The 25,657-nt window shown below is 42.6% G+C and overlaps 3 protein-coding genes across 5 annotated transcripts; 1 reads left to right on the top strand and 2 right to left on the bottom strand.

Annotated features, from left to right (window-relative positions):
* Positions 1-6,550: 6,550 nt before the first annotated feature.
* Positions 6,551-12,159, top strand: LOC139351283 (claudin domain-containing protein 1-like). Its single transcript, XM_070993095.1, has 4 exons — positions 6,551-7,431; positions 8,267-8,374; positions 8,610-8,747; positions 9,545-12,159. Exons 1-4 carry the CDS (start codon positions 7,140-7,142, stop codon positions 9,763-9,765), a joined length of 759 nt encoding a protein of 252 aa, XP_070849196.1. The 5' UTR covers positions 6,551-7,139; the 3' UTR covers positions 9,766-12,159.
* LOC139351282 (N-acyl-aromatic-L-amino acid amidohydrolase (carboxylate-forming) B-like) lies at positions 11,026-14,891 on the bottom strand. Of its 2 annotated transcripts, none has more exons than XM_070993092.1 (7): positions 14,342-14,891; positions 13,838-14,101; positions 13,555-13,750; positions 13,309-13,402; positions 13,110-13,217; positions 12,890-13,002; positions 11,026-12,481 (listed from the first exon to the last, which is right to left on the bottom strand). In XM_070993092.1, exons 2-7 carry the CDS (start codon positions 14,095-14,097, stop codon positions 12,236-12,238), a joined length of 1,017 nt encoding a protein of 338 aa, XP_070849193.1. In that variant the 5' UTR covers positions 14,098-14,101; positions 14,342-14,891; the 3' UTR covers positions 11,026-12,235. The 2 variants fall into 2 exon arrangements, with proteins under 2 accessions (XP_070849193.1, XP_070849194.1); XM_070993093.1 differs by having other exon boundaries at positions 13,309-13,408; positions 13,561-13,750; positions 14,342-14,678.
* Positions 14,892-16,959: 2,068 nt separating this feature from the next.
* LOC139351494 (oxysterol-binding protein 1-like) lies at positions 16,960-25,500 on the bottom strand. 2 transcript variants are annotated; one of them, XM_070993427.1, is made up of 17 exons: positions 25,160-25,500; positions 24,066-24,238; positions 23,681-23,889; positions 23,336-23,504; positions 23,063-23,174; positions 22,690-22,873; positions 22,274-22,391; positions 21,953-22,010; positions 21,559-21,723; positions 20,745-20,990; positions 20,181-20,301; positions 19,789-19,892; positions 19,087-19,182; positions 18,758-18,945; positions 18,108-18,343; positions 17,945-17,983; positions 16,960-17,822 (listed from the first exon to the last, which is right to left on the bottom strand). In XM_070993427.1, exons 2-17 carry the CDS (start codon positions 24,200-24,202, stop codon positions 17,680-17,682), a joined length of 2,325 nt encoding a protein of 774 aa, XP_070849528.1. In that variant the 5' UTR covers positions 24,203-24,238; positions 25,160-25,500; the 3' UTR covers positions 16,960-17,679. The 2 variants fall into 2 exon arrangements, with proteins under 2 accessions (XP_070849528.1, XP_070849529.1); XM_070993428.1 differs by lacking the exon at positions 17,945-17,983 and having other exon boundaries at positions 16,961-17,822.
* Between the last annotated feature and the right edge of the window lie 157 nt (positions 25,501-25,657).

The raw sequence follows: 25,657 nt of genomic DNA, 5'->3' as shown, positions 1-25,657 counted from the left end.
ACCACAACACGTGTCATAACAACAACCATGGGACCGACAACACCTGCTTCAACAACTGCAGTAACAACTAGTGCAGGAACAATGAAGCCTGGGACAGCAACAACTGTTGCCACGACACCTAAATCCACAGCAAGTGTGGCACTAACAACAACTGCTGTGAAAACAACAGTGCCAACACCATCGGGGACTGAAACCACAACACCTGCCATAACAACAACCATGGGACTGACAACACATGCTTCAACAAATGCAGTAACAACTAGTGCAGGAACAATGAAGCCGAGGACAGCAACAACTGTTGCCACGACACCTAAATCCACAGCAAGTGTGGCACCAACAACTGCTGTGACAACAACAGTGCCAACAACAACACCTCCGTTGACTGGAACTACAACACGTGTCATAACAACAACCATGAAAGTAATAGCACCTGCTTCAACAACTCCAGTAACAAGCACTGCACAAACTACAAAGCCTACGACAGCAACAATTGATGCCACGATGCTTGTTTCTACTTCAACTGTGACACCAACAGGAATTCCATCAACAACTGCGGTGAAAACAACAGTGCCAACAACAACACCTTTGGTGACTGAAACGACAATTCCTTCCATAACAACAACCATGGGACCAGCAACACCTGCTTCAACAACTGCAGTAACAACAAATGCAGGAACGATGAAGCCGAGGACAGCAACAACTGTTGCTACGACACCTATATTCACAGCAAGTGTGGCACCAACAACAACTGCTGTGAAAACAACAGTGCCATCAACAACACCCTCGTTGACTGAAATGACAACACGTGGCATAACAACAACCATGGTACCAACAACACCTGCTTCAACAACTCCAGTAACAACCACTGCGCAAACTACAAAGCCTAAGACAGCAAAAATTGATGCCACGACACCTTCTTCTATGTCAACTGTGGCACCAACAGCAATTGCATCAACAACTGCTGTGAAAACAACAGCGCCAACAACACCGTTGGTGACTGAAACTACAACACCTGTCATGATAACAACCATGGGACCAACAACACCTGCTTCAACAACTCCAATAACAACCACGGCACAAACTACACAGCCTAAGACACCAACAAGTGATGCCACGACACCTGTTTCCACGTCATCTGTGGCACCAAAAGCAATTCGATCAACAACTGTGGTGAAAACAACATTGGCAACAACAACACCTTCGGAGACTGAAACTACAACACCTGTCATAACAACAACCATGGGACTGGCAACACCTGCTTCAACAACTGCAGTAACATTCAGTGCAGAAACTACAAAGCCTACAGTGGCAACAACTGTTGCCACGACACCTGTATCCACAATAAGTGTGGCACCAACAACAACTGCTGTGAAAACAACAGTGCCAACAACAACAACACCTTTGTTGACTGAAACTACAACACGTGTTATAACAACAACCATGATACCGACAACACCTGCTTCAACAACTCCAGTAACAACCACTGCACAAACTACAGAGCCTACAACAGCAAAAATTGATGCCACGACACCTGTTTCTCCAGCCACGGTGGCACCAACAGCAATTCCATCAACAGCTGCGCTGAAAACAACAGTGCCAACAACAACACCATTGGTGACTGAAACTACAACACCTCTCATGACAACAACCATGGGACCAACAACACGTGCTTCAACGACTGCAGTAACAACCAGTGCAGGAACAATGAAGGCTAGGACAGCAACAACTGTTGCCACAGCAAGTGTGGCACCAGCAACAGCTTTTGTGAAAACAACAGTGCCAACAACAACACCTTCGTTGACTGAAACCACAACCCATGTCATAACAACAACCATGACAGCAATAGCACCTGCTTCAACAACTCAAGTAACAGGCACTGCACAAACTACAAAGCCTATGACAGCAAAAATTGATGCCACAACACCTGTTTCTATGTCAACTGTGGCACCAACAGCAATTCTATCAACAACTGCTGTGAAAACAACAGTGCCAACAACAACACCTTTGGTGACTGAAACTACAACACCTGTTATAACATCAACAATGGGACCGACAACACCTGCTTCAACAAGTGCAGTAACAACCAGTGCGGAAACTACAAAGCCTACAATGGCAACAACTGTTGCCATGACACCTGTATCCACAATAAGTGTGGCACCAACAACAACTCCTGTGAAAACAACAGTGCCAACAACAACACCTTCATTGACTGAAACTACAATACGCGTCATAACAACAACCATGGCACCAACAACACCTGCTTTAATAACTCCAGTAACAACCACTGCACGAACTACAAAGCCTACAACAGCAAAAATTGATGCCACAACACCTGTTTCTACATCAACTGTGGCACCAACAGCAATTCCATCAACAACTGTCGTGAAAAGAACAGTGGCAAGAACAACACCTTTGGTGACTGAAATTACAACACCTGTCCTAACAACAACCATGGGACTGACAACACCTGCTTCAACAACCGAAGTCAAAATCACTGTGGAAACTACAAATTCTACGCCAGCAAAAATTGTTGCTACGAATCCTGTATCCACAACAACTGTGGTACCATCAACACCTTCATCAACATCAACAAAATCCTCAGTGATGACAACTGCTGAAATGACGGTGCCTTCTGCAACAACATCTGTTGCAATGACAGCTGGTTCGACAACAATTCTGCCACCAACAACACGTGCTTCAATGCCAACTGCTGTGAAAACAACAGTGCCAACAACAACAAGTTCCATGACTGAAACTACAACAGCTGTCATAACAACAACCATGGTACGAACAACACCTGCTTCAACAACTCCAGTAAAAACCACTGCAGAAACTGCAAAGCCTGCGACAGAAACAACTGTTGTCATGACACCTGTATCCACAACAACTATGGCAGCGTCAACACCTTTGTCAACATCAACAAAACCATCAGTGATGACAACTGCTGACATGATGACACCTTCTGTATCCACAACTGTGGCACCAACAGCACTTCCATCAACAACAGCTGCTGTGAAAACAACAGTGGCAATAACAACACCTTCGGTGACTGAAACTACAACACCTGCCATAACAGCAACCATGTTACCAACAACACCTGCTTCAACAACTGCAGCTACTATAAAGCCAGCTACTTCAGCAACTGTTGCAACAACGTATGTGGCACCAACAACAGCTTCATCAACAACACCTGCTGTGACAACAATATCTGCTACAACAACAACAACAACTGTGGCAACAGCACCTGCTGTCACAGGAGTAACAACAACAGCAGCAAGAACACCTGCTGGTACAACTATAGTTACAACAGCTGTGGAAATAATACCTGACGCAACATCAACAACAACAACAACAACAACAGTAACAACACCTGCACCTGCTCCACCTGCAACTTCCAATCTTCCAACTGCTGCACCTGTAAATGTTGTGCTCATAATAATGAGGGTGACTTTCAGATCTCTCCTAAGCACATTTGTTAGTGACTTGTTGGATCCCTCATCTTCAGCTTTTAAAGATCGAGCTTCAATGATAGAAACTCAGGTAAGTCAGTCTAAAATCTGCCAGTACAAAGTCATTTTATAAGAGCCCTCAAGACCCTCCACAAAGTATTGAAATCTTATGGTTCACATTTTATAAGGCAGCAGTCTAAATGTGTTGAATGAATTAGCACCAATAAGACACCAGTTCATGCTGCTACTTAAATGATGGGAAGGAAGCAAGAGTATGGGGAACAAAGGAGTAACAAATGGCCATTTTAGAAAATGATTAACAGTCCTGGGAAACAAAATGGTTACCTCAAATTGTTTTCACTACAGAAATTGCAGAAAACACAAGAAAAATACGAACAGGAAAATTGTGAAACACTTGTTAATGCATACTAGACTGTTTACATATTACTGTACATATATAAAAGGTTGCTTATTCAAAATTTCCAGAATGAATTGATGACAAACAATTTGATGGAATATGTCAAAAAACTATACTTTCTGCTCACTGTGCAACTAATCTCATGGACACACAGCATACTAAGCCAAAACAACAAGAAAAAAGTGTTTAAATGCAATTTGTTTTGTGTTTCTGCAGCTTGAACCTTTGTTCCGAAGAGAATTCACTTCCTTTACATTCTTGTATGTGGTGTCATTCAGGTAAATTAAAGACTTATCTTGTTACAATTTAAGAATAGTGGCTTAAATCTGATATTTCAAACAATATGTTTTGTTGCTCCTTCTGCAGAAAAGGATCGGTCATCAACGAAATGGACATTAGCTTTGAAAGCACATATGTTCCTAATAACACTCAGATTGTGAGTGTTTTGACCAATGCATCCCAAAACGTCACCGGCTTTGACATTGAAGGCAGCTCCATCAGTGTGGATGGCATCAGTAAGCAATATTCTACATGATCAAAAATTTCAAAAATTGCACAAGTAGTTTTTTTCCACTAATGTTTTGTTTCTTTTTCTCCCCGTTAACAGCTTCAAGTGGAGTAAGCCAGAAGATCAGTCTTGTCACTGCATCCTTCCTGATACTGTTGTCATGGCTACTGTCAAACCAGCAATAACATCATTGCTGATTTCCATTTGAACTGCGATCAGATCATGACTGCAATCGCTGGTGTGAAACAGGACTTTGTTGTTGGTAAAAATCCAAGATTTATGATTGTCTCAAGTGTTCTACGACTCCAGCTAAAATTTAACTTTTCACTTATTGGACACTTTAATGACAGTGGATTAGGTATGTGTGTCGAATTGAACATATTTCTGTGTGAGAATGGAAAAAAAAATCACCCTAAAATAATATGCTGTAGTCAGAAAATAATGTCATTATTAATGTACAAATGCATCTTGCTTCACTGTATACATATGTATGTCAAAACAATGTACTGTTAGTTTTCGTATTTATATGTATTTATGTATCATACACAGATGTATTCTCTGAGATTTCTTTTAGTTTGTACAATTTCTGTCTGAAAGATTAATGATCAGAATACAAAATCTTTGAAAAATGTCTCTGTCTTGTGTGGTGGTTTGCAATTTTGATGGGTAAATGGAAAATGTATCAATGCACTTTATTTTCATGAAATGTGAATGTGATTTTTGAGCTTGAACATTTGTTAAAAGACTACATTAATTTCTCTTATTGCATTGGATCAAGAAAAGTTTTTACTATAGAGCCTCATAGAAACCATTTACTCAAATTCAGGAAATACACTGTAGGTGCAGATGACCAACACAAAATTCCCAAAATAAAAAACCAATTATGTGACACATTTGCTTTTTGATAGATTGCGAGCAAGGGTTAGGGTTAACCCACGTCCTAAAGAGACACACGTTTTTATCTTTACTGCCAATTATAGAGGGTAAAATCATGATATTCATAAAAGCTTTTAGTAACAGAACAAATATGGGCTAGAATTATGGTGGCCTACATCTTTCGTCCTTACAGTCCTGACTCTTATTGTAAAACCTACATTTCCCCTCTGGGGATCAATAAAGTCGATCCTATCTTATTTCTAAACAGCAGCTACACCCACCCAAGAAACAGTAGCTGAACTATACTATAAACATGAACAGCCTCAAGAAAACCAAAACACACACACACACACACACACACACACACACACACACACACACACACACACACACACACACACACACACACACACAGACACACACACACACACACACACACACACACACACACGCATGCAAACACACACACACACACACACACACACACACACACACACACACACACACACTCAAACACACACACACAAGTTTTTTTCAACTGCAAAGTTTGCTAGGGGGAAAAAGGAATCAATATCCCAGAGAGATTCCAAACACTAGGTCAAAGGTCATAGAATTGTGTTGCAGTGCTGGTGTAAAGTGAGCCTGTTTGCTGAAGTATAGTATAGCACAGCACAAGCAGACAAGATCTGACTCTGTAATGTATGATATACAGCAGTATCTATCTAAAGTTTGTGAGCCTTACTGGCTTATTCTAGGAGTTTTGGATTCAATATATTTTATTTGACTGAACTCGACAAAATAAATAAAATATAAAGAAGGTTTTAGGAAAGGTTTGGGAAATGATATTTATGTCAAATATAAATAAAACACGATCAATCCAAATAAAACATTAGATCACATGTGATTTGACCAAGGTCTGGAATGAATAATGAAATAACAGTGTATTTATTTCCAAATGCCTTTAATTAGTGCAAACAGCATAAAAGTTTACAATCAGCTCTAAAAATAATGCATTCGGTGAGCTACAGCTGAAGCAGTTGATTTAGTGATTGACAGAAAATGAATTGCAATAATTCTAATCATGAAGTGATTTGCTTCATATGATGAAACTGAACATTTTAAGGCTATTGTGTGTGTGTTGGGGGGGGGGGTGACTACTACTAAGTGATACTTTGGTAGTCACATGCCAACTTTTCAGAATAACCGCTTTACTACAACTTAACTTTCAATTATTTCTTTCAACACTTTTTATGAGGATTTTACTGTTGTGATGCTCATCTGCCTCCAAAAACTGCCTTCAGTTCCTCTGCTCTCTGGATGGAAAACGCGCCCCGGCTCTGAAAAGGTTATTTTTATATCTGCTGATCGGCGGAACCGGAAGAGGAAGGCGCATGGATTAGTTTGTTTACAACTGCCATCATCCTGGGTGCACCCGGCGTCACCTTGCTGCCCAAAACAGACCCATGCAATTTGCATTCGGCAGGGTGGTGCTGCTTGGAGCACGCCGTATCTCATAACACAGGCCTGCATTACTTTGTTGGAGCGGACTAGAGGCTGGTGTTTCGGACTGGCTGTGTGGGATCTGCTGCAGCGTCGGGCCACCCACCATCTGTGGAAGTGGGACAAGGGAACAGATGGCGCATCCAAGCCGGCCTGCAGGGCTGCTGACGCTGACTGTTAGGACAGCACCGGGGATGAGTATCAATCATTAAAAGAAAAGGCTGTCGTTGGCTGTTGCACAGTTTATGTTGCAGACTCGACGATGCCGGCGTGACTTGGATGAGAGCGTCTGACAGCAAGCATCGCGGGTTGACCAAATTGATGCGCGACGACTCGACCACAGGCATCAACTTTAATCCCCTTTGACGTGTCTCCGCCTCGGTGAACAATGGTTGACAACCGCTACGCCACAGCTCTGGTCATCGCCTGCGTGCTGAGCATACTGGCCACCGTGTATCTGTCGGTGGCCATCGGGACGCAGCACTGGTACCAGTACAGCAGCCCCGTCGTGCGCGGCGAGGCCAACGTGTCCGAGCTGCGCTCCCTGTACGAGGAGTTCATGGACGGAGAGTTTGACGAGAAGACCTACAGCGACACCCTGTTCCGCCTCAACGGGACTGTGGGCCTCTGGTGGCGGTGCGTGCTCGTTCCTGCTAGCGCTCACTGGTACAAAGAGCCAGGTATGTGTGTTTATAGACCAAATCTGCCCAAAGACACTGTATAATGTCACCTCTGCAGGTACATGAGTCTTTAGTTGTACGCAGGAAAGCTTTGTCCATCACTGGTGAAGTAAACACCTCCTCCATACTGAGTCTGAGCTGGCACCAACAAGATCTAGAAGGATCTTTCTAGTGCAATAAATCTCATGGACAGATTACACTGACCTGTGCTCTACTGCTTTGACTGTATGTTGTGCATTGTGTGCATGTTGTATTACTTGTACAGCTGTGTGCAGTGTGAGGAAATTTGCTGTAATGGGATGTTTTTAATGCCTGGTGGGATCAAAGGTGATTTTCCAGCCATGGCCTGCCAATAAATATGTATCTATTCTAGCTTCTGTCTCAGATTTCAAAGTTGCTCTCTAGCTCAGCCCCACGTGGCTCCTTCCCCGACATGTAGGAGCTGGATGGCGGGAATTTATCACCTTTGTATTATGGATCCTGTGAGCGCTCTTTGTGCCTCTCATGTATTACCATTTACATAGTCACCGAGTCAAGCATCTGATTTTTTTTCTACAAAATAGCTTTGAAAAACTCAGAGGATCATCTGACATCATTCACATTTCTACACAAACATTTTCAGTTCATCTTAAGTTCTTGATTTAATGCAGCAATAATAATGGCAAGCAGCTATCAGCCAGAAAAAAAAAAATGTGCAAGAAACTAAAAACACACACACACACACACATATATATATATATATATATATATATATATATATATTTTTTTTTATTTTTTATTTTTTTATTTTTTATTTTTTTACTGATACTGGTCCTTTATGTAAATAACCTTTCAGATGCCAAGATGGTGCTGGAGTGTCGAAGCTTCACTCTACCTCAGCAGTTCACTCCCAAGTATAAAGAGCCAGGAAATCACAACAGTGGAGAGGACATGCTGCGCACCTGTGAGTCCAATCACAACTTTTTACTCTCATTTCAAAGTTATAAGACACATGAAGCTTTAAGAAAAACTGCACCGGATTCAGCCCCTCCTCTACATAGTGCATTAATTATGACCAATATGTGATGCTGAATAATGCACTGCCTCCAATCAGGGCAGCTCCTTCTGTCATGCATGAGAGGGTGAAGACCTCAGTAACACACTGACATCTTTCTGTGTGTGTGTGCATGTATGTGCAGACTTGTGGAGGTGCCAGTTTCTGCTGCCACTGGTGTCCCTGGGTCTGGTGGTGTTGGCAGGCCTGACTGGGTTCTGTGCCTGCCTCTGCCGAAGCCTCACCCCCACCCTCGGCATAGGGGTGCTTCACCTGCTGGCCGGTAAGACCTTTGAAGCTGCACAGAACCGCTTGCCGGTAGCTGCAAGGTTTCACCGTATGAATTAACCAGGTTGAGCAGAATAGATTATGTCTTTATGGTCCATCGACAAGGTCAGATAACACACGAGAAACAATATCTGTGGCAGAGTTAGGAATATTGACGGCACTGGGGATGAAGGGCATCTGAAAGACATTTTATTTGGCAGAGGGACTCTATAGCGCCTTCTGGAGTTCAGATGCTCGAACTGGCTGAAGAGAGGATGAGAGCTATCTGCCAGGATGCTCCTCACCTTCTTCCTCATCCTCAGATATTTGAATCCACTAATCCCAGAATGTTTATTCCTGGGTGAGTTCAGGCGCTCGTACCAGGCAGGAAGATGAAAAGTTAAGATGCTCTCAACAATAGTTTTTTACACTAGTTCTAAAATCAGTTGATGGACACAGAGACTGCTGAGTGTTCTCAGAAGATAAAGTCTCTGTGAGCGTCTCTTAAAAATGTCCTCTGTATTTTTAGAGAAGCTCACCCGGGAGTCCAGAACTGTACCAAGGTGAGCGAAGCTTGGAGACTCAGTTCACCATAACATAACATCTGAAAACTGCTGCTGCTGTAGCTAAAAAATCAGTTGATGTAGGATTAATTACCTTTAACCAAGCAACGAATGACCTCTAACTTAACACTGAGACTAAAGCAGTGCACCAACTAACCATAGAGACACAATATAACATAAACACAACACCTGTGCAGGACATTGTCATCTAAAGATGTCGCCTTGTGCCCCCTCATTGTGTGCCCTGCAGGTCTGTGCACCTTAGCCACAGTGTGCTGCTACCTGGCTGGGATGGACCTGCTCCACAGGGTGTCAATGCTGCCTGATAAGGTGGATGGCTCTCTGGGCTGGTCCCTCTACTTGGCCCTCATTTCCTCGCCTCTCCACATGATGGCCGCCGCGCTGCTGGTCTGGGCAGCACGCAGCCACAGTCAGAACTACTACCGCATGACAGCCTACCGGGTGGCATAGACAGAAGTTCAGCTCTGGATCTCTGTCCTGTTCACAACCCTGATTCTAAAAAAGTTGGGACGCTGTGTAAAACATCAATAAAACAGAATGTGATCATTTGCTAATCATTTTTTCAATTGAAAGCAGTACAAATATAATATATTTAATGTTTGACCTCATCAACTTCATTGATTTTTGCGCACCTGTGTGGAACGTTCCACAGGTAAACAGGTTGATTGCTAACAGGTGATAGTATCATGTTGTTCACAAGCAAGGGTGGAGCGAGGTTCACCACTTTGTGAACACATGATTGTATGAAGGATATTACTACAGGGGCTCAGGAACACTTCATAAAACACAGTTTGTTTGTGATTGATTGAATTCTGTATTTATGCTGTACACAAAGTCCCAACTTCTATGGACTCGGGGTTGTAAATTCTTACCCGACTCTGACACCAAGATGCATTTTCTAATGATCTCAGAGGAATGGGATGTGGGTTAATCTGTACGTTTTGCCCTCTGAAGGATTAAAGTGCATGTGCTCTATAGTAATGACCCTATCTGCTGCATTAAAAGATTTGATTTTTATCTCTCGAGAGGTTACGGAATCGGTTTGAAAAAGGTCAACCAGAGAGATGTGTGTCGTGTAACATATGCTCGGCTCAGAGTAGCTGAAAAGCAGTCCCAGTTTCATATGACACTATGATTCATTCCAGACTCTGAATATATATATACAGTGTATTAGCCCAACTTATTTGGAAGAGAAAAGTAAGGCAACTGATTAAGGATGTGTCTGTATTCCCGTTTTACCCAATATATGCCATTAAGTTATCATAATGACGGAATCATAACTATATGAACATCACATTTTTAAACATTTTGCCCTGATGAAGATCCACCTTCAGTCAATCCAATGGAAATTACCCAAATTGTTATAACAGGAATTGTCATTGAAGCATTAAGTATATGATATGGACCTGGGACACACATTTCTCTGAAGACTTCTGGTTGACATTTTCAAGTCTGTTTGCACCTCTGATCCCTCCCAGTCTCAGATGGGTGTGGTAACTTTTCCCCTTTGTTGCACACATGTAAGCACCTGTCAGTAACGTAACGGTGTACTGCACACATTATGTTTCTGTGGCACTGAAGCAAAACAAAAAAACACGTACGTAACCATCAGATATTTATTTTGACAGAGCATCGCTGTTGTATAATCAGTTGTTTACTTCTGCTGCTTCAAAACGTAGTGTGGGAATGTGGCGCGAGAGACAATGACTGTTTCGGTTTCTTTATTTCTGTCGACCTTTTCTGTTTTTTTTTAAACTGAAGTCACATTTATTTATCTAATCGTTCATGGCCATTATTAAGGTCAGACTGTGTTTCTTAAGAATTTGTTGACCCAATGTTTTCTTTGCTGTTTTCAAGCATGTTTTTAACATTTTGACCAATTTTATAGTTTTTTTTTATATTTAGCATTGTAGTTGTTTTCAGCATTTCGTCTTTCATTTTTTCCTTCCATGCTCATATAAACTGTTTTTGTGAATTCAGATGTGTTCGTTATCATTCTTTTAATTTATATTTCTTCCTTTATTTTTTATTTATTTGTTATCACCATTTCAATTCTACAGGATTTAAGGGAAACAGTGTTTCCCTGTAAAGAATTATGAATGTAATTTTAAGGCCATATTGTGATAAGGTACAGTGTTCCTTTGCACTTATTGTTGAACATATCCTGTATATTGCTGTAATGGTCAGTAGTGAATTTCTATTTTTTGATGATGTAAATGTCCCCAGAATAAATGCATTTAGAAAAAGAAAAAACACCATTATTACCCTGAAACCCATGCTATTTGTGTCCAATAACATATAAATTACCACCGGTCACATGATTAAAAAAAACTAAAGGATGTCTGTAAAATCATTGTGTGTGTGATGGGTGTCGTGATTAATCAGCTTGTATAGTGTATATTCAGCCTTTTAAAGGGCCAGTGTGTGGGGATTTTATGTGGGACACCTAGTGGTGAGGTTGTGTATTGCATGCAACTGAATACCACTTGCCTCAAAAAGACAACATAATTTTTAACACTTCTTATTTTCAGGTGATTACACACTAATGAAAACGTACTTACAAATATTATATTCCATTTCTGCCAATAGATCATCCTAAATCCTACACACTGGTCTTTTAATTCAAGATCCCTGAATCCACTGTAGCGTAAATAGAACAGCTAATGTCACTGTATGACTGTGCTTTTGTGAATCTGCAATGAATGTGTGTTCATTCTCCAGTCATGTGCTGAAACAGTTAATAATTGTACACTTAAATATTGTGCGAGTGTATGCGAGCGTACACATGCGTATTCCAAGCAGCCGCTGTCGTTTCAATAAAAGTTAACATTTTTGTAAAATTTATTACGTGGTCACATCAGTCTCATCATGTCAGGTGTTTTTTTTGTTTTGTTTTGTTTTGTTTTTTTAAAGTCCATCCTTACTCCTCTTCCTCTGATGCAAATTCCTGTTGGTTAGCTTGCTGCTCCTGCTCTGTCTGCACCCGGACTGCAGGAATCATCACACGCCTTTTTCTCGCCAGGGAGATGGCGATGCCCTTTTCGTAATAAGCGCATTCATTGATGAAGAAAGGATAAAGAGGTTCTTTGCCTTTGTACCTCAGTGTTTCACCTGAGAAGGTCTGGAACAGAGGGTCTCCGGGTTGGAGCAGGCAGAAGTCACGGTCCTGTGGTGGAGGGCAGCCAGTTAGGTTGATCACTAATGAGCAACACCTGTCAGATTCTACATTTACAAGGCACTCTTCACATAGACAGTATATATGAGGTTTTAAAGCCGCTGGGCAGCAAACAACATGTGCAAAGAGACTCATTTTTATAGTATGTAGTTATGATCATTGAGATTTCCCGCTTGCAGAATGATTTTGGCTTCCTACAGCAGGTATAGGGATGTGCTGCCGATGAAGTTAGCAGAGCCTCAATCACTTTTTGAATAATGAATAATAAAGTCCATTAATTATGTAATTAAACTTGTTTAGTTAGGTCTTGTCTTTCCTGGTTCTTCTACCTGGTTTATTCAAACTTAAATAACTGAGCTTGCTTTTAAATCAAACAAGCAAATGTGCCTCAGACTGTACCTGGAGCTGAGGGTGAATGGCTGCCATGATGTTGTGAGTCTCACTGTCTCTTGGGTAGTCGATGTGTTTAACCATGGTGAACACATCCACAAATCCTCCTTCAAAAATAGTACCTGCAAACACAAGCAGAACAAAGGAGAGCTTAAAAGATGCAAAAAGAATTTCTGGAGTCGTGTGGCAAAACAAAAATACTCAGCAGGTAACCTGTACTTAATTGCACCTGAGTTGAAGAAACGGACCCAATCGAGCATGTGCTGCACGCCAGATTTCATTGCCGTATAGATGTTTGACCTCACCACGCCGTGTGGTTGGGGGCCAATCTCCATGGCTGCAGAAAATGGAGTTTAGAAGACAGATATTAAACATTTTCCAGTATTAAAGTGCATTTGATAAGATTATATCAGAAATACAAAACATACCAAAGCCATGTTTTCCCACTGAATCAAGGGAATATGATTCTTTTTTGGAGACATCAAAATGGATGTACCTCAGTGGTATATCTGGCATCTTCCTCTGAAAGTGACATGTCAGACTTAACTTTAGATTGCTAGCGTTACCACTCTCAGTTCTTTCTTTCATTTAAGTGTAGCCCATTCTGGAAAGTTTCTCACACATGCAGGGGTGAATTGATTTTACTGGAGTGTGTAGGAAGCGGTTATGCTTGCCTGCAGGTGTCTGAAGATGTGCAGGCAGATCCAGTCGCTGTCAGAGTACGCGATGAGGCACAGGCCCATGTTGGCTGTGGTGTTGTGGAGGTCACAGACAAGATCCACCGCCTCAGGACTTCCTTTTGGGCCCAGCATGGCGTTCAGTTCTCGGGATCTGATCATCTCGTAGGGGGCCATATCCGATAGGGGACCACTGGAAGACAGACAAACAATCAGATTACAACTCATCATGGTCAGAACGGTTACCATCAGTGCCATCGCCCTCTCACTGCTGGCTTACTTGAGGGTGGCATGGGTGAAGCAACGGTTCAGGTCAGTGTTGATGTATCTGCGGCACTGCTGCATGGCCCACGGGTTCGCCAGCACCATCAGCACTGACACAGGCTTTTCCTCCTCATCCTCCTGCTTCTTCTCCATCACTTTCTTCTCCTTCAGCAGCTCCCTCACCAAGTACACACCAGACAGCTCGTTGCCGTGGGTACCGCCGCACACGGCGACCCGGGACAACCTTGGCAAACACACCACCTCGTCTACCTCCATCCGACTGCAAGCAGATAGAGATACAGTGGAACAAAGTGCAAGAATTTGAAGGCATATGCAACAAAAAATACTGTACGTGCCCAGATTGAGTTGCATTTTATCAGTTTGTACACGACTTGTATCTCTTTTTATTCAGTTGTTTCACTCAGTTGGAGGTATCCGTTACCCCCAGACTTGATGTCCCTGGTTACATTGTTGACAACACTGCAACACAAAGCAGAGATATCGGTTTATGAAACCTTACCTCGTTTTTCTGGCTTGCTGAAAACTGTAAAGGGGCCCGTTCCGGCTTTAAACCTTAAAAAATTACTGTACGCTAAAGCTGCACTGAGATTAAAACCGTTTAAAGTCTCTTAACTGAGGAGAGCTTGAGGTAAAACAGGGCGAACTGTCAGCTCCACAACCACGAATAAGAGATGAATGACGAAGCATCATACTGTGCATCTTATCCAAGCTGTTACCTTTCTCTTCCCTCTCCCCCTGTTGGTACCCTCTTCCACCCTCTCCCAGGCTTTCATGCAGTTTTACTGATTCAGCATTCCCATCCCTCCCTCTGTACAGGCTGTCTGCCTGTTATGCAAACTCTCACCGTCTCTCTACCACCTCTTGCCCACTGCACCGCACTGTACTACACTGTATCATCAGCAGGGTGTGTCCTGAGAGTGACGCGGTTCATCAGTTGCTTCCTTTTGGTCCCAACAGCTGTGAGGTCCGCCGGACTGTAAGCCCCTCCCCAACTTTCCCCAACTCCCTGTTTCTCTCTGCCCCATGTATAGGATGGTAGGTTCCAGTCTGCCTTTCAGAAAATTAGCTGAAAATAAATCTGCTGGCATGACACAGCAGGAGAGGCGCCTGTGGTGTGTACAGTGAAAGAAACAGCTCTTCTCGCAGGGAAAATAACAAGAGAGCCAGCTGGCGATTTAGAGAGAGCACAGAATCAACCCCCAGCTGTAAATACAAGGAGGCTGACTGCTAAAGGGAAAGTTAGCAGGTTAAATCTACAGCTACGTTTTCTTTCTTTTACTGTCAAATGACCTCTTAAACACCTAATTCCTAAATTTAGTTTTATTTCTTTTGTTGGACATTTACATCTACTTTTTAAATTTTTAATTTTTGTTATATAACGTTTTTTGTTTTTTGTTTTTTTTTACAATATAGCCTGATCATACTGGATTTAAAAGGACAATACCAACATCAATACATGAATTCATTTACATGTATATTTTTGAAAAAAAAAAGCCTTGTTTTTAAGGAGTTCTGTCAACATATGTACTTCGCAGGACATTTTACAGGTCAACAAACACCTACAACCACACTAGCATGAGCATGCTAACATGTTTAGCAGGTATGTTTACCATGTTCATCATTATAGTTCAGTGTGTTAGCATGCTAGCATTTCAAATAAACACAAAGACAGCTGAGGCTGAGGGCGACGTGAATGTCCATGCCAAACTTCAGACAATCCATCCAATAATTGTTGATATTTCAGTCTGCTTGTTATTTAATGATCAGGATATGTCAACACTGATAAATCTGCTACCAGTTATTCTTATAGCCCATCATTGTACTCTTATGATGAACTATTAGACTAAATGTGTGACATTGACATTGACATGTGTGACATATTGCAAATTTTGCCATTTAACAAAGAGATCTGCTACAAATCAATTGGGATTTTTTTTTTTTTTTTTTTTTTTAAGTATCTTGAGTTCAAGTGTTGTATTGTTTACACTGTATAGGACCGGAACACAAACTAATGACAACATGTTTTCATTGGTTTTTATCACTTTATTGACAACATATGTCATCCCATCCGAAGCTCCTACTGAACATGAGGACAGAAATTCCAGAAGAATTGATTTGGCTTTTCTTTAATCATCTCACCTAATTATTACCTAATGGTAAAGTTGTAACAAATGAGATTGAAGAACAGGATGAAAAGCTACGTGTTTGACATCACAGCATTTGTTTATTACAGATTCTTTTCCTTTGTTAATACAAAATACTGAACAATGTCGTGTTTCTTCAGGTAAGTATGGAAACTCCCTTTTTTCTGAGAATAAAGACAGTCCTCTACCAATAATATGAGAGGAACCAAAAGTACAAGAAAAAAAACTACCTTACACGTATCAATACTCTAATATGAATTTCTATACATTTATAAAATCATAGTTATTTGCAATGCTTCTTTGTTTCTTTATTCTTCATTTTTAAGTACACTTACAAACAAAATTGTGAAATTCTCTCTCTCACACACACATACACACACGCACACACACACACATTATATCCCATGTTTTTGGTGTCATAATGTACTTGCATATGTATGAACTCTTCAGCAGTGTGACTTTTTTTCCCATCACTGCGTTTACTTTTGTTCTTTGCTCATTTGTCTCCACAAAAAATCACACATTATCGCGCACTTTTAAGCACTTTTACTGCAGTGTTACCACGGTGTCTACACATTATTCCAATCATGAGAAAATGGTGTGTTTCATTAAGTGTTATTGAATAAAACTACACTAATGTGCGATTTTCTCAGCACTGAAGCAAGTATTTTGCCATTTTGCAGCTCTTTCCACAACTATTTCTTCAAAGTTTTAAAGTTTATACAGGAAACCAGCGACAAACATCAGCATCGTGTCCACTCAGGTGTGATGTAAATACATGTGAGAGTCAGTTGCTCATTTCTAAGGCGAAGAGAAACGGTGTTCAGGCCTTATGGCCACATCGAAATGATCAACATCACAATTTCCACCAGGCCTTTGTCAAGAAAAAAAAAAATCTCCTTCAACTATAAAACATGACAGTGTGGAGGTGCAGCCAGTCTTCTGGACAATTATTTCTTCTTTTTTTTTTTTTAAACATAGTACACTGCACAGTGGCAGTGCTGTAAAGTGATGGAAGAGCAGATACGCAGTCATACACACAAGCAAACTAGAACCTTCATTACATTAAGACACTAAATCAGAGAGAAAAACAAGAAATCCTCACTAACATCTTGAAGGCCACCAGTCAACATTTTAATGCAATTATTTTAAATCATATTTATATATAAATGTATATATTAACCAGGTCTTACCCCATTTTTTTGAGTTATTACCAAAGCACACAATGCTGTGGATGACAATAGGCACACTACATTATCTCACAGGGTGTTACCAGCACAAGAACTCCTCTGTTCCTGGTCTGAGAGATGAATAGACTCAAGAAGAGAGACTAAAAGAAGGATCTATTGTAGATTTGGAAGCACTGCCAATTTCATTTCCTCCCCGCTGCGCTCAACCTGACCCGAGTCAAAGCAGCACAAACATTTTCATCCCAGACCTCTCAGATGTGTAACAGCAACAAGGGGGCTCAAGGAAACAGGAACCAAAATGGGATGAGGGAGGCCAGAGGAAAAACCCTGCTCCCCCTCTGGATCAGACAGCAGGGACCGTCCTGGAGATCTCTTAGAACAGAGAGCCACTGGAGGGAGGCAGCTGTCCAAGTTGGGGGGACAAGCCGGCCTTTGCGGCAGGTGTCCACCAGGCGGCTTCGATGGATCAGCCTCTTCGGGGCATTTTTCAGTCAATGCTGAGGTCAAAATATGTCCGGACATCCCTCCCAGCTGCCACGCTCCTTAGCTTCCCAGTAGCCTCCCTTATAGATATGGACCTGCTCACCTGTGATCTGGTCCTCACAGCGCTCGAACCAAAGTGCCTTGTAGTTCTCATGAGGTGTGCCTGAAAGAGAAAAGAACTGTGTTATCGAAAAAGATGGAAAAACAATCCAGGTAGAAGACTGGAGCAGAAACAAAAGCATGAGGAGGCGGCGGTGCAAGAGACAAAAAAAGAGGAGTACTTGCTTTTTAAGGAAGGATCAGTAAGAGAGTCCTCATCGACAGCTTTTGGGAGAGAAAGGGAGGATCACAGAGATTCTTTTTTCACCCCTTGATTCCAAGATTTGGCCCATAAAAGGTAGAGAGGAACACAGAAGAAGTAAAGCATATACAAACACTGGACTCTCACCTTCATCTGATTGGCTGGAGGTGCGCTGACTGGCAGCTTCCCTCTCTCTCTCCCGCCGGGCGCTGCGCTGCTTCTCCTCCAGCCGCTGCTTCTCGGCGTTGGCCTCGTCCCAGCGGCCTTCCTCCATCAGGCGCTGGTCAGGCCGGCGCCGGCTGTCGGTGGGCGCCATGCCCTCCTCGGGCTCGTTTAGAGTCAGCGCCAAGGCAGTGAAGTAGTACATGGTGTCTGCTCCCTCGCTGTGGTTGAGCAAAAGTGACATTATAACATTAAGGAGAGAAGTATTATGAAATAAGAGCAGATGTGAAATTTTGAACCAGAAATCTACCAGAAATTCTGCCTTTCATTTGTGGCTCAAACTTATTGCACAAGACAGCAAAATATTGCATGTTTAAAGCGACAAAGAAATGAAATTTCTGTCTTTGGAGCACATTTCAGTCTGAAATAAAATGATAAATCCATGATGTCTGTTGATCCATGCTCGGCCTGCAATGTACTGTACATCAGGCAGAGGGCACCTGGCCCAAACTTTGCTTTGAGGAGTTGAAATGCAGAATCAGGTTCTTGATAGCCAACCAGGAAAGGCAGTCATGATGACACACAGAGTAAAGAGAGGTCAGAGCACAGCCGTGCCGTGCAGTGATTTTACTTACGGTAGTGGGTTCCTCCTCCACACCTCTCTGGCTTTGAGGGTTTGATAGACAGTCTTCTGCTTGCCCTCGGTGCCGTTCTCCCCTCCTCGGCTGCTCTGCATCACCCGGGAAAACTCCATCTTCTCATCCCAAGTGCCCGACAGCACGTAGTGGGCCTTGCCGTCCTTGTCCATCACCACACCTGTCACCTGAAGAGGAGAAAGACAGAGAGTGAAGGTTAACAGAGGAGTAAACACACTAAAAACACAACAAGGTAACTGGACACATTAGGACACGTGCTGCACACGCAACATAGAATAAAAAGTCAAAGGTGTTTGCAGTTTTCTCACCTTCCTGGCCACATCTCTGGAGAAGTAGCTGTAAGGAGCAAACTTCAAGTGGCAGCGGTCTCCAGTGGTGTGGTTCACTACGTCTATCTCTCCCGACTGCCAGAGAGAAAGAGGAGGAACGTTTTGAGGGAAAACCAAAATTTAAACTCCAATTTGGGGTTAGCAACATGACAATAAGAGCACGTGTGAGTCAGGCACCGTTTTCAAAGGACTTAATCTGTATTTTGGCAGCTACACAACAATACGTGTACTGAAATGGATAGTAGTGTGGTGTGTGGGTGGATGATTTTCAGTGTATGAAAATGTAAAATGTACATATCAGCTTAAGGCAAATTATACAGGAAAATGCTGTACACAGTCAAATGCGACTATGCAAATATCTAGGATATGCAAAGGATACTGATCTATGCTCCATAAAGTTTAGGGTTTATTGCCACGTTGCTTTCTTCTGCTTGTTTGCTGTCACCAGTACTAGTTTGTTACGTATGTTGTTTTTTGGTATCCTCAAATCAAATGTCAGGTCTGCCATGGCAGCCATCCCAGTGCTAGTATAAACCTGATGGAGGAACTGTCTTCTCACAGCGACACTGGATTTTTACTTCACAAGTTTAGCCCAAAAACTTATGTTTTTATCTTGTTTTTTTTATCTCTAAATGTTTTTATCTAAAATGTGCTGTCCTGCTTTAACTCTGTCAGTCTCACCTGATCGATCCATAGTTTTCCCACGATGATGTTGTGCACAGTGGTGGTAACTTTCTTCCACGTGTAGTGATTGTTGCCCTTTTCAAAGATGGCGTGAATTGTGCCTGGAGGGACAGAGGAAACAAATCAGCATCACCTCTTCATCTCCAGTGATTGATAGCTTTGCATTAAGCCAAGATGTGACTGACATGCACATAAGCTTTAAGCTGATTACACCCTCAACTTACAGTACCACTCAAAGGTTTGGACACACCTTCTCAGTGCAGGGGCAAAGACCATTAAACACTATGATGAAACTGGCTCTCATCAGACCGCCCCCACAAAGGAAGACCAAGAGTTACTTCTGCTGCAGAGGATAAGCATGTCTAATATGTTGGAAACAAGACTCTTACCTAAAGGCATAATGGAGAGGTATTTGCCCCTGAACTTGCTGGCGACAGTGATTTCCTGCCTCAGAGTCCAGCCACGATCAGAGATGGCATGGTGCGCTGCTGCAGGGGGGTGGTGACTCACCTGTGACAGAGACATGCAATTTGATTTGAAATAACAACATAACATACACACAGCATGTAGTCTTATACAGACACAGCCTGGAAGCACAATTATTGGATTACTTACAGAAGACAGAAGTGCTTTTTCACCCTCCATGCCAGATTATGCACCAACGTTTGCTGTCTTGTATTTTTTAAGTCAAAATAATTAACCACCACCACTCCTCAGATGCTCAAATTGGATAAAACTGCCCCTTCTCTTCCTGATTTGGTTAGTTTACACTCATGAATGCTAGTTCGCTGTAACATGTGCATCCCGAAATACATCAAAAAAAGGAAGCAAGATACGCTCAAAATGCTGAGTCAATGGGATTTTTCAAGTCATCCTTCCTGTCATTCATTCTTTGCTCAGTCTCACTTCCTTGTTAGAAGCTCCCCATCTTTCTGCTTTTCTGCTCCCCTCACCTGCTCACACAGGGAGCGGTAGCCGCTCTCTCTCCGGCGGTCCAGCTCGTATGTCTCTCCCAGCAGAGGGTTGAAGGGCTTGCCAGTGCGGTGGACGGTGGTCGAGTAGGAGGACACAGAGAAGGCGGCGACGTAGCACATTTGCTCCAGCGAGCTCTGGCACTTGGAGGCCTTGTCCAGCAGCTCGTGGTACTCGAGGTCCTCCGACAACCGCTGCAGCATGGAAATGGGCTCGTTGAAGTTCACCTGCAGAGAGCAGCGATGCGAATTCATGTTTGGACTCCAGGTCGAACCGAAAGAGGTATTAAAAAGTGTTGGAACGTGGCCCGCTTGCAGATTATGCTAAATAAGACGATGCTTACACTTTTTGGCTCAATAAAAGAACACATTTCCATGTAAGCCGTTTTAAATTAATTTATCCAGCATCATGCTGCAATTTTTGGCACAACTTGTTTGTAATGTTTGCTATTCATAGCTTGTTCATAAAAATTTTAGAATCACAAATACAGATCACAAATGTCTATCATCAATAAACAAACACAGCTTGATGACTCGTGTCTCAGGAGATATAACAATACAGCTATTTCGACCACAGACGGCTCTCACGGGAATGTTGTTGACCCAGACTGCAGACACGAAGATATGTTTTCGGCTAAACCTGCTTTACAGAAGCATGTCTATGATGTGCTGATCCTAACATGCTGCAGTTCAACAAGTTGTAACCACACAAAGAGCAGCTGAGGAGAAGGAGGCCTTTATTAGCCAGGCCCACAAACACATTTCCCGGAGGGGTGTTGGTGCTGCGAATACTCACAGGCATCGGGATCTTGGACAGCTCTTTGCCGATACAGTTCTTCATGATACTCCAAAGGTTGAGGGAGTAGTTGGGTTTGTCTGGAATGCGTGTCCGCCTCTTCTTCAAGGGCACTAACTCCTGAGAGGGAGATTCCTGGTTCATCGCTAGAGGCTCCTCATTAAGCTGAAGAGGCAGAAAATTCTGTCAATAAGCAGCAGAGAAGCTGGTGGAAACACTAAAGTTTTTAAACAGATTCACTGAGTGATCTATCATGACTGAAGCACAATCACACCTGTAGTATTAAGACGCCTACCATCTACCACCCTGCTGCAGCTTCACAATAAACCTACTATATTATTATGAAAATGATGGTCAACCACATTTTAATCCCAGAGGCAAGAGTGGGACTTACTGATTGGTCATCAGGACACATTTCACTGTTGAAGCCACTGATGTTACTGCTTGACCTTCTGTAAGAGATAAAAAAACAAAAGAGACTGTCTGTGCCTGGCAGACTTCTGGTTCAATAAATAACCAGTGTAACAGACAAGGATATAGAGCATAAACCAGTCTGATAACAACTAAATTAGTTAACCAGTGACTGGAAGGAAAGCATGAACATATCAAACTGCATGACTTTGCTATTGTGTGCCTGCATGTCATACAAAATGCCAAATAAAGTAGTACTGGGGGTTGGAAAGGTTGTTCCCTGTATGAGTGACAGTGCACTGACTTGTGGAACTGGGGGTCTGCAGGTACAGTGATAAACTCAGGAGCCTCTTCCATGGCATCAAAGAACTCGTTGTCGTCGTCCTCGTCACTGGCCTCACCTTTCCCCGGCCCAGCAGCACCTTAACAAAAAAACAATCAGCTAAGTTCAGCGTTTCTAATGGAGAAAATTTCTTCAAGATAAAGGTGATGTCATCCGAGAGCTTGTTTTCACAAAGGAAGAAGGGATACGCAAGCTGACCAACAGAATGAATGAATGGTATAATAGAGACATGTTAACAAAAATAAACTCATTAACATTAAGGGCAGATTTTCCAGAGCGCAAGAGACGAGGAGAGGGAAGTGAAAAGAGGAATGAGGTGGGAAAGAAGTGACATTTTTCTGACTGTAAGTTGGGAAGTGGTCAGCGTCAGGTCTTACTTTTATTGTCTGTAGTAGCATTAGCCTGCGCAGCCCCTCTGAACGCCCGCTCCAGGTGGTTGTGCTGCTTGGCAAGTTGCTCTAAAGTCTCCTCCAGCCTCACCCGCTGGTCCCGTTCTGCTTGAAGGGCCTTTTGCCATCGCTTGCTGTGAGCCTGAGCCAGTGTGAGGAAGTCTCGGCAAGCCTGAGGGGCAAAATGTCAAACAGGATCAGTTAGAACCAAACCCAAGGTCAAGTTAATGGGAGCAATTTCGACCAGTTAGTTTGGCCTGCGCAGAACAGAGATTAAATACAGTGCAGATTCACAAGGCCCACTCTCACTACACTATACATCAACAACAAGGCAGAAGTAGATACACTGAGAGACACTTACGTTAATCATAGCATTAGATGTGATGCGGAACAGCGTGGCCCTCTCTGTCACCTGACGAATCTTATCCCCAGCCTCTCCAGTCAGACGCAAACTGTCCAGTTCTGATAAAGACCTGAAATAAATATTAAAAAGTAGAAGGTGGGGATAGACTGTTTGAGTGTCTGATTCTTCAGTTCTAAGTTAAGATAGACGAGACGTGAGAAGCTTATTCACTTTTGGCTTGAGGACTGAAGAGCGAAGCAAAAAGTGAGCAAGAGACTGTTAAAGCAGTACCTCTGGAGGGCAGAGCCATGCTTTGAGATGAGGTCGTTGCACGTGCTGAGATCCTCCACTTTGCTGCCTAGTGTTCTGAGAGCAGACTGGACTTCTGAATTCTGTGACCCGCCACCTTGTCCAGGTGCCACCGGTGGGGATGATGGAGAAAAGTCATCCCCGGAGTCATCTGTTAGTTATCAAAGCAACAGGAAAGCAAAACACATCAAAAAAGGGTTTCACAGACCTGCTCTAATTGCTCTTTTTGATTTAAAAGATGTAAGAAAAACTTAATTTAGAATGAAGAAGTTCATGGGGGAGAACACTGAACAACTTTTCCCTCTGCTGTGCCTTTGTATGTTTTACCTGACTCAGCCTGCATGCGTGCCGCCTTGGCTTTGGCCAGCTCCAGGGCAGTGATCCAGCGCTGGCGTTCCACCTCGCAGCTGGCCTTCAGGTGGTACGTCTGTGCCCCGCCATTGGAGATGACAAAGTTGCAGGCGTCGTCCACAGTGATAGTTGCTGTGGCCAAGTTGATTGTGCCTCGACACGTGTGGCCCATTTCTGCCTGGGTCCTAATAAACAAAGGGGTTTGATTTGACACAATATCCGACAAAACAGAAAAAACGGCTACAACAGCTGGCTGGATGTAATTAAACAGGAGTTACAGAAGATTAAAGCAGAGGACTTTCTCTGGTGACATGATCAAGGGTATGTTCTGCCTGTCAGTCTGTTCTACACGAAAGCATACCTGTAGTATGACAACAGCCCATTGCTCAGGACAAACCACCTCCGCTGATAACCCTTGATGTAATTTGTCCACTTGAACACCCATCCTTTGTACGTGTCGCCAGCAGGAGTGGGAGTGGGGGTCTTGGGCTCCGACATCACAGCCCCCAAAATCAAGAGACAGATTTGAGGAACCTTGAAGGGAAAATGAGAGTTACAACTAAGAGTTAGGGGCTGAAATTATAATCAATTAATAGACTGACGCAAAATTAATTAGGATCTATTCTGATGACTGATTCATCATATCTTATGGTGAAAACGGCACACAGCTTCGCAGGCTTCTCAAATGTGCATATTTGCTGGTTTTCTTAGTCTTCTATGACATCAAACTACACATTTTTGGATTTAAGTCAGACAAGACAAGATACTGTAATGCGTCAGCGTGGGCTTTGTGAAATTGCATTTGGCATGTTTCCTATTTTCTGTCATGGCTCAAACGACTACTGTAGAAAATAAGCAGCAGATTAACTAACAATGAAAACACTTCTTCTACGACAGGAATGTGACATGTTACTGGTAGTCGATATTGATCTCTCTGTGTGGTGTGGCAGGTCAAAGATTAACTAAGAATCAATACGGATTCACTGCTGACACATTTCACCAGCAAAGCTAGCATGTAAAACGGAATTACAGTTGTAAAACCTTAATGCGACGCAAAGTTTTCTTAATTAGCCATCATTTAAATACCATTAACTGACACAGATACCAAGATTAAAAGCTGTTATTTAAGTTGTGTTTATCGTAATGTTGTGCGATCACTACCACAACCAAACAAACCAAATGGTAACAACATAAAATTAATAAAGCTCTATACATTTACGAGGTTGCCACCAGGAGCTTAACAACATTAGCTCGAGTTAGGCGAGTGAAAGCCAAAGTAATAACCGCGCACTGTTGGAATAGGAGCTAAGGGAAAGAAAATACAAATTGTCATGTTCGCTCGAAGTTTACCAGCTGACGTGTGCCTAGTTAACATACAGTGCAAGCAAGATCCACTGCTAAACAATCGTTAGCTTACCAGCTAGCTTTCAAACTCGCCAGTGGCTAAGTGTTTACCTTGACGTGTCCGAAATGTGAGATCAGGCAACCAGACACCCGGTGAAGTCACGGCTAACTTTGACACCCATACGCTACTGTACCTAGCTAGCTGAGGAGGCTGAACAGCTAACGATAACTGACCAACACGGGACAGCTAATGATGAAAAACACTACACAGAAGGCGTCGACGACAACACTAGTGTGATTGTAAAATAAAGTGACATCAACGACTTTCATTAGTATCCATCAATAATCGTGCGTATAACGTCCATTCTATAGCTGCGTACGCCGACAAGGACCTAAAGCTAGCTAGCTACTTCTAACTAGCCTACCGTTAGCTCGTTGGTTACACCCGGTGCAACTCTATTTGGTGTCGTCTAGAAACACACAGCTACGTATTTTTTCCCTACTGGCTGTCAAGCTATCTAGTCTCGACATATTTATTTCTCTGCCACATGAAAATGAAGTCATATCATGAGGCTCAGTCAAATGGGTCTGTTTACGTTTTCTGTTACC

The sequence above is a fragment of the Chaetodon trifascialis genome, chromosome 23 (assembly GCF_039877785.1).
Source record: "Chaetodon trifascialis isolate fChaTrf1 chromosome 23, fChaTrf1.hap1, whole genome shotgun sequence".
NCBI lineage: Eukaryota > Metazoa > Chordata > Actinopteri > Chaetodontiformes > Chaetodontidae > Chaetodon > Chaetodon trifascialis.
Note: the sequence above shows the minus strand (reverse complement) of the source record. Positions and strands in the feature narration are given on the sequence as shown.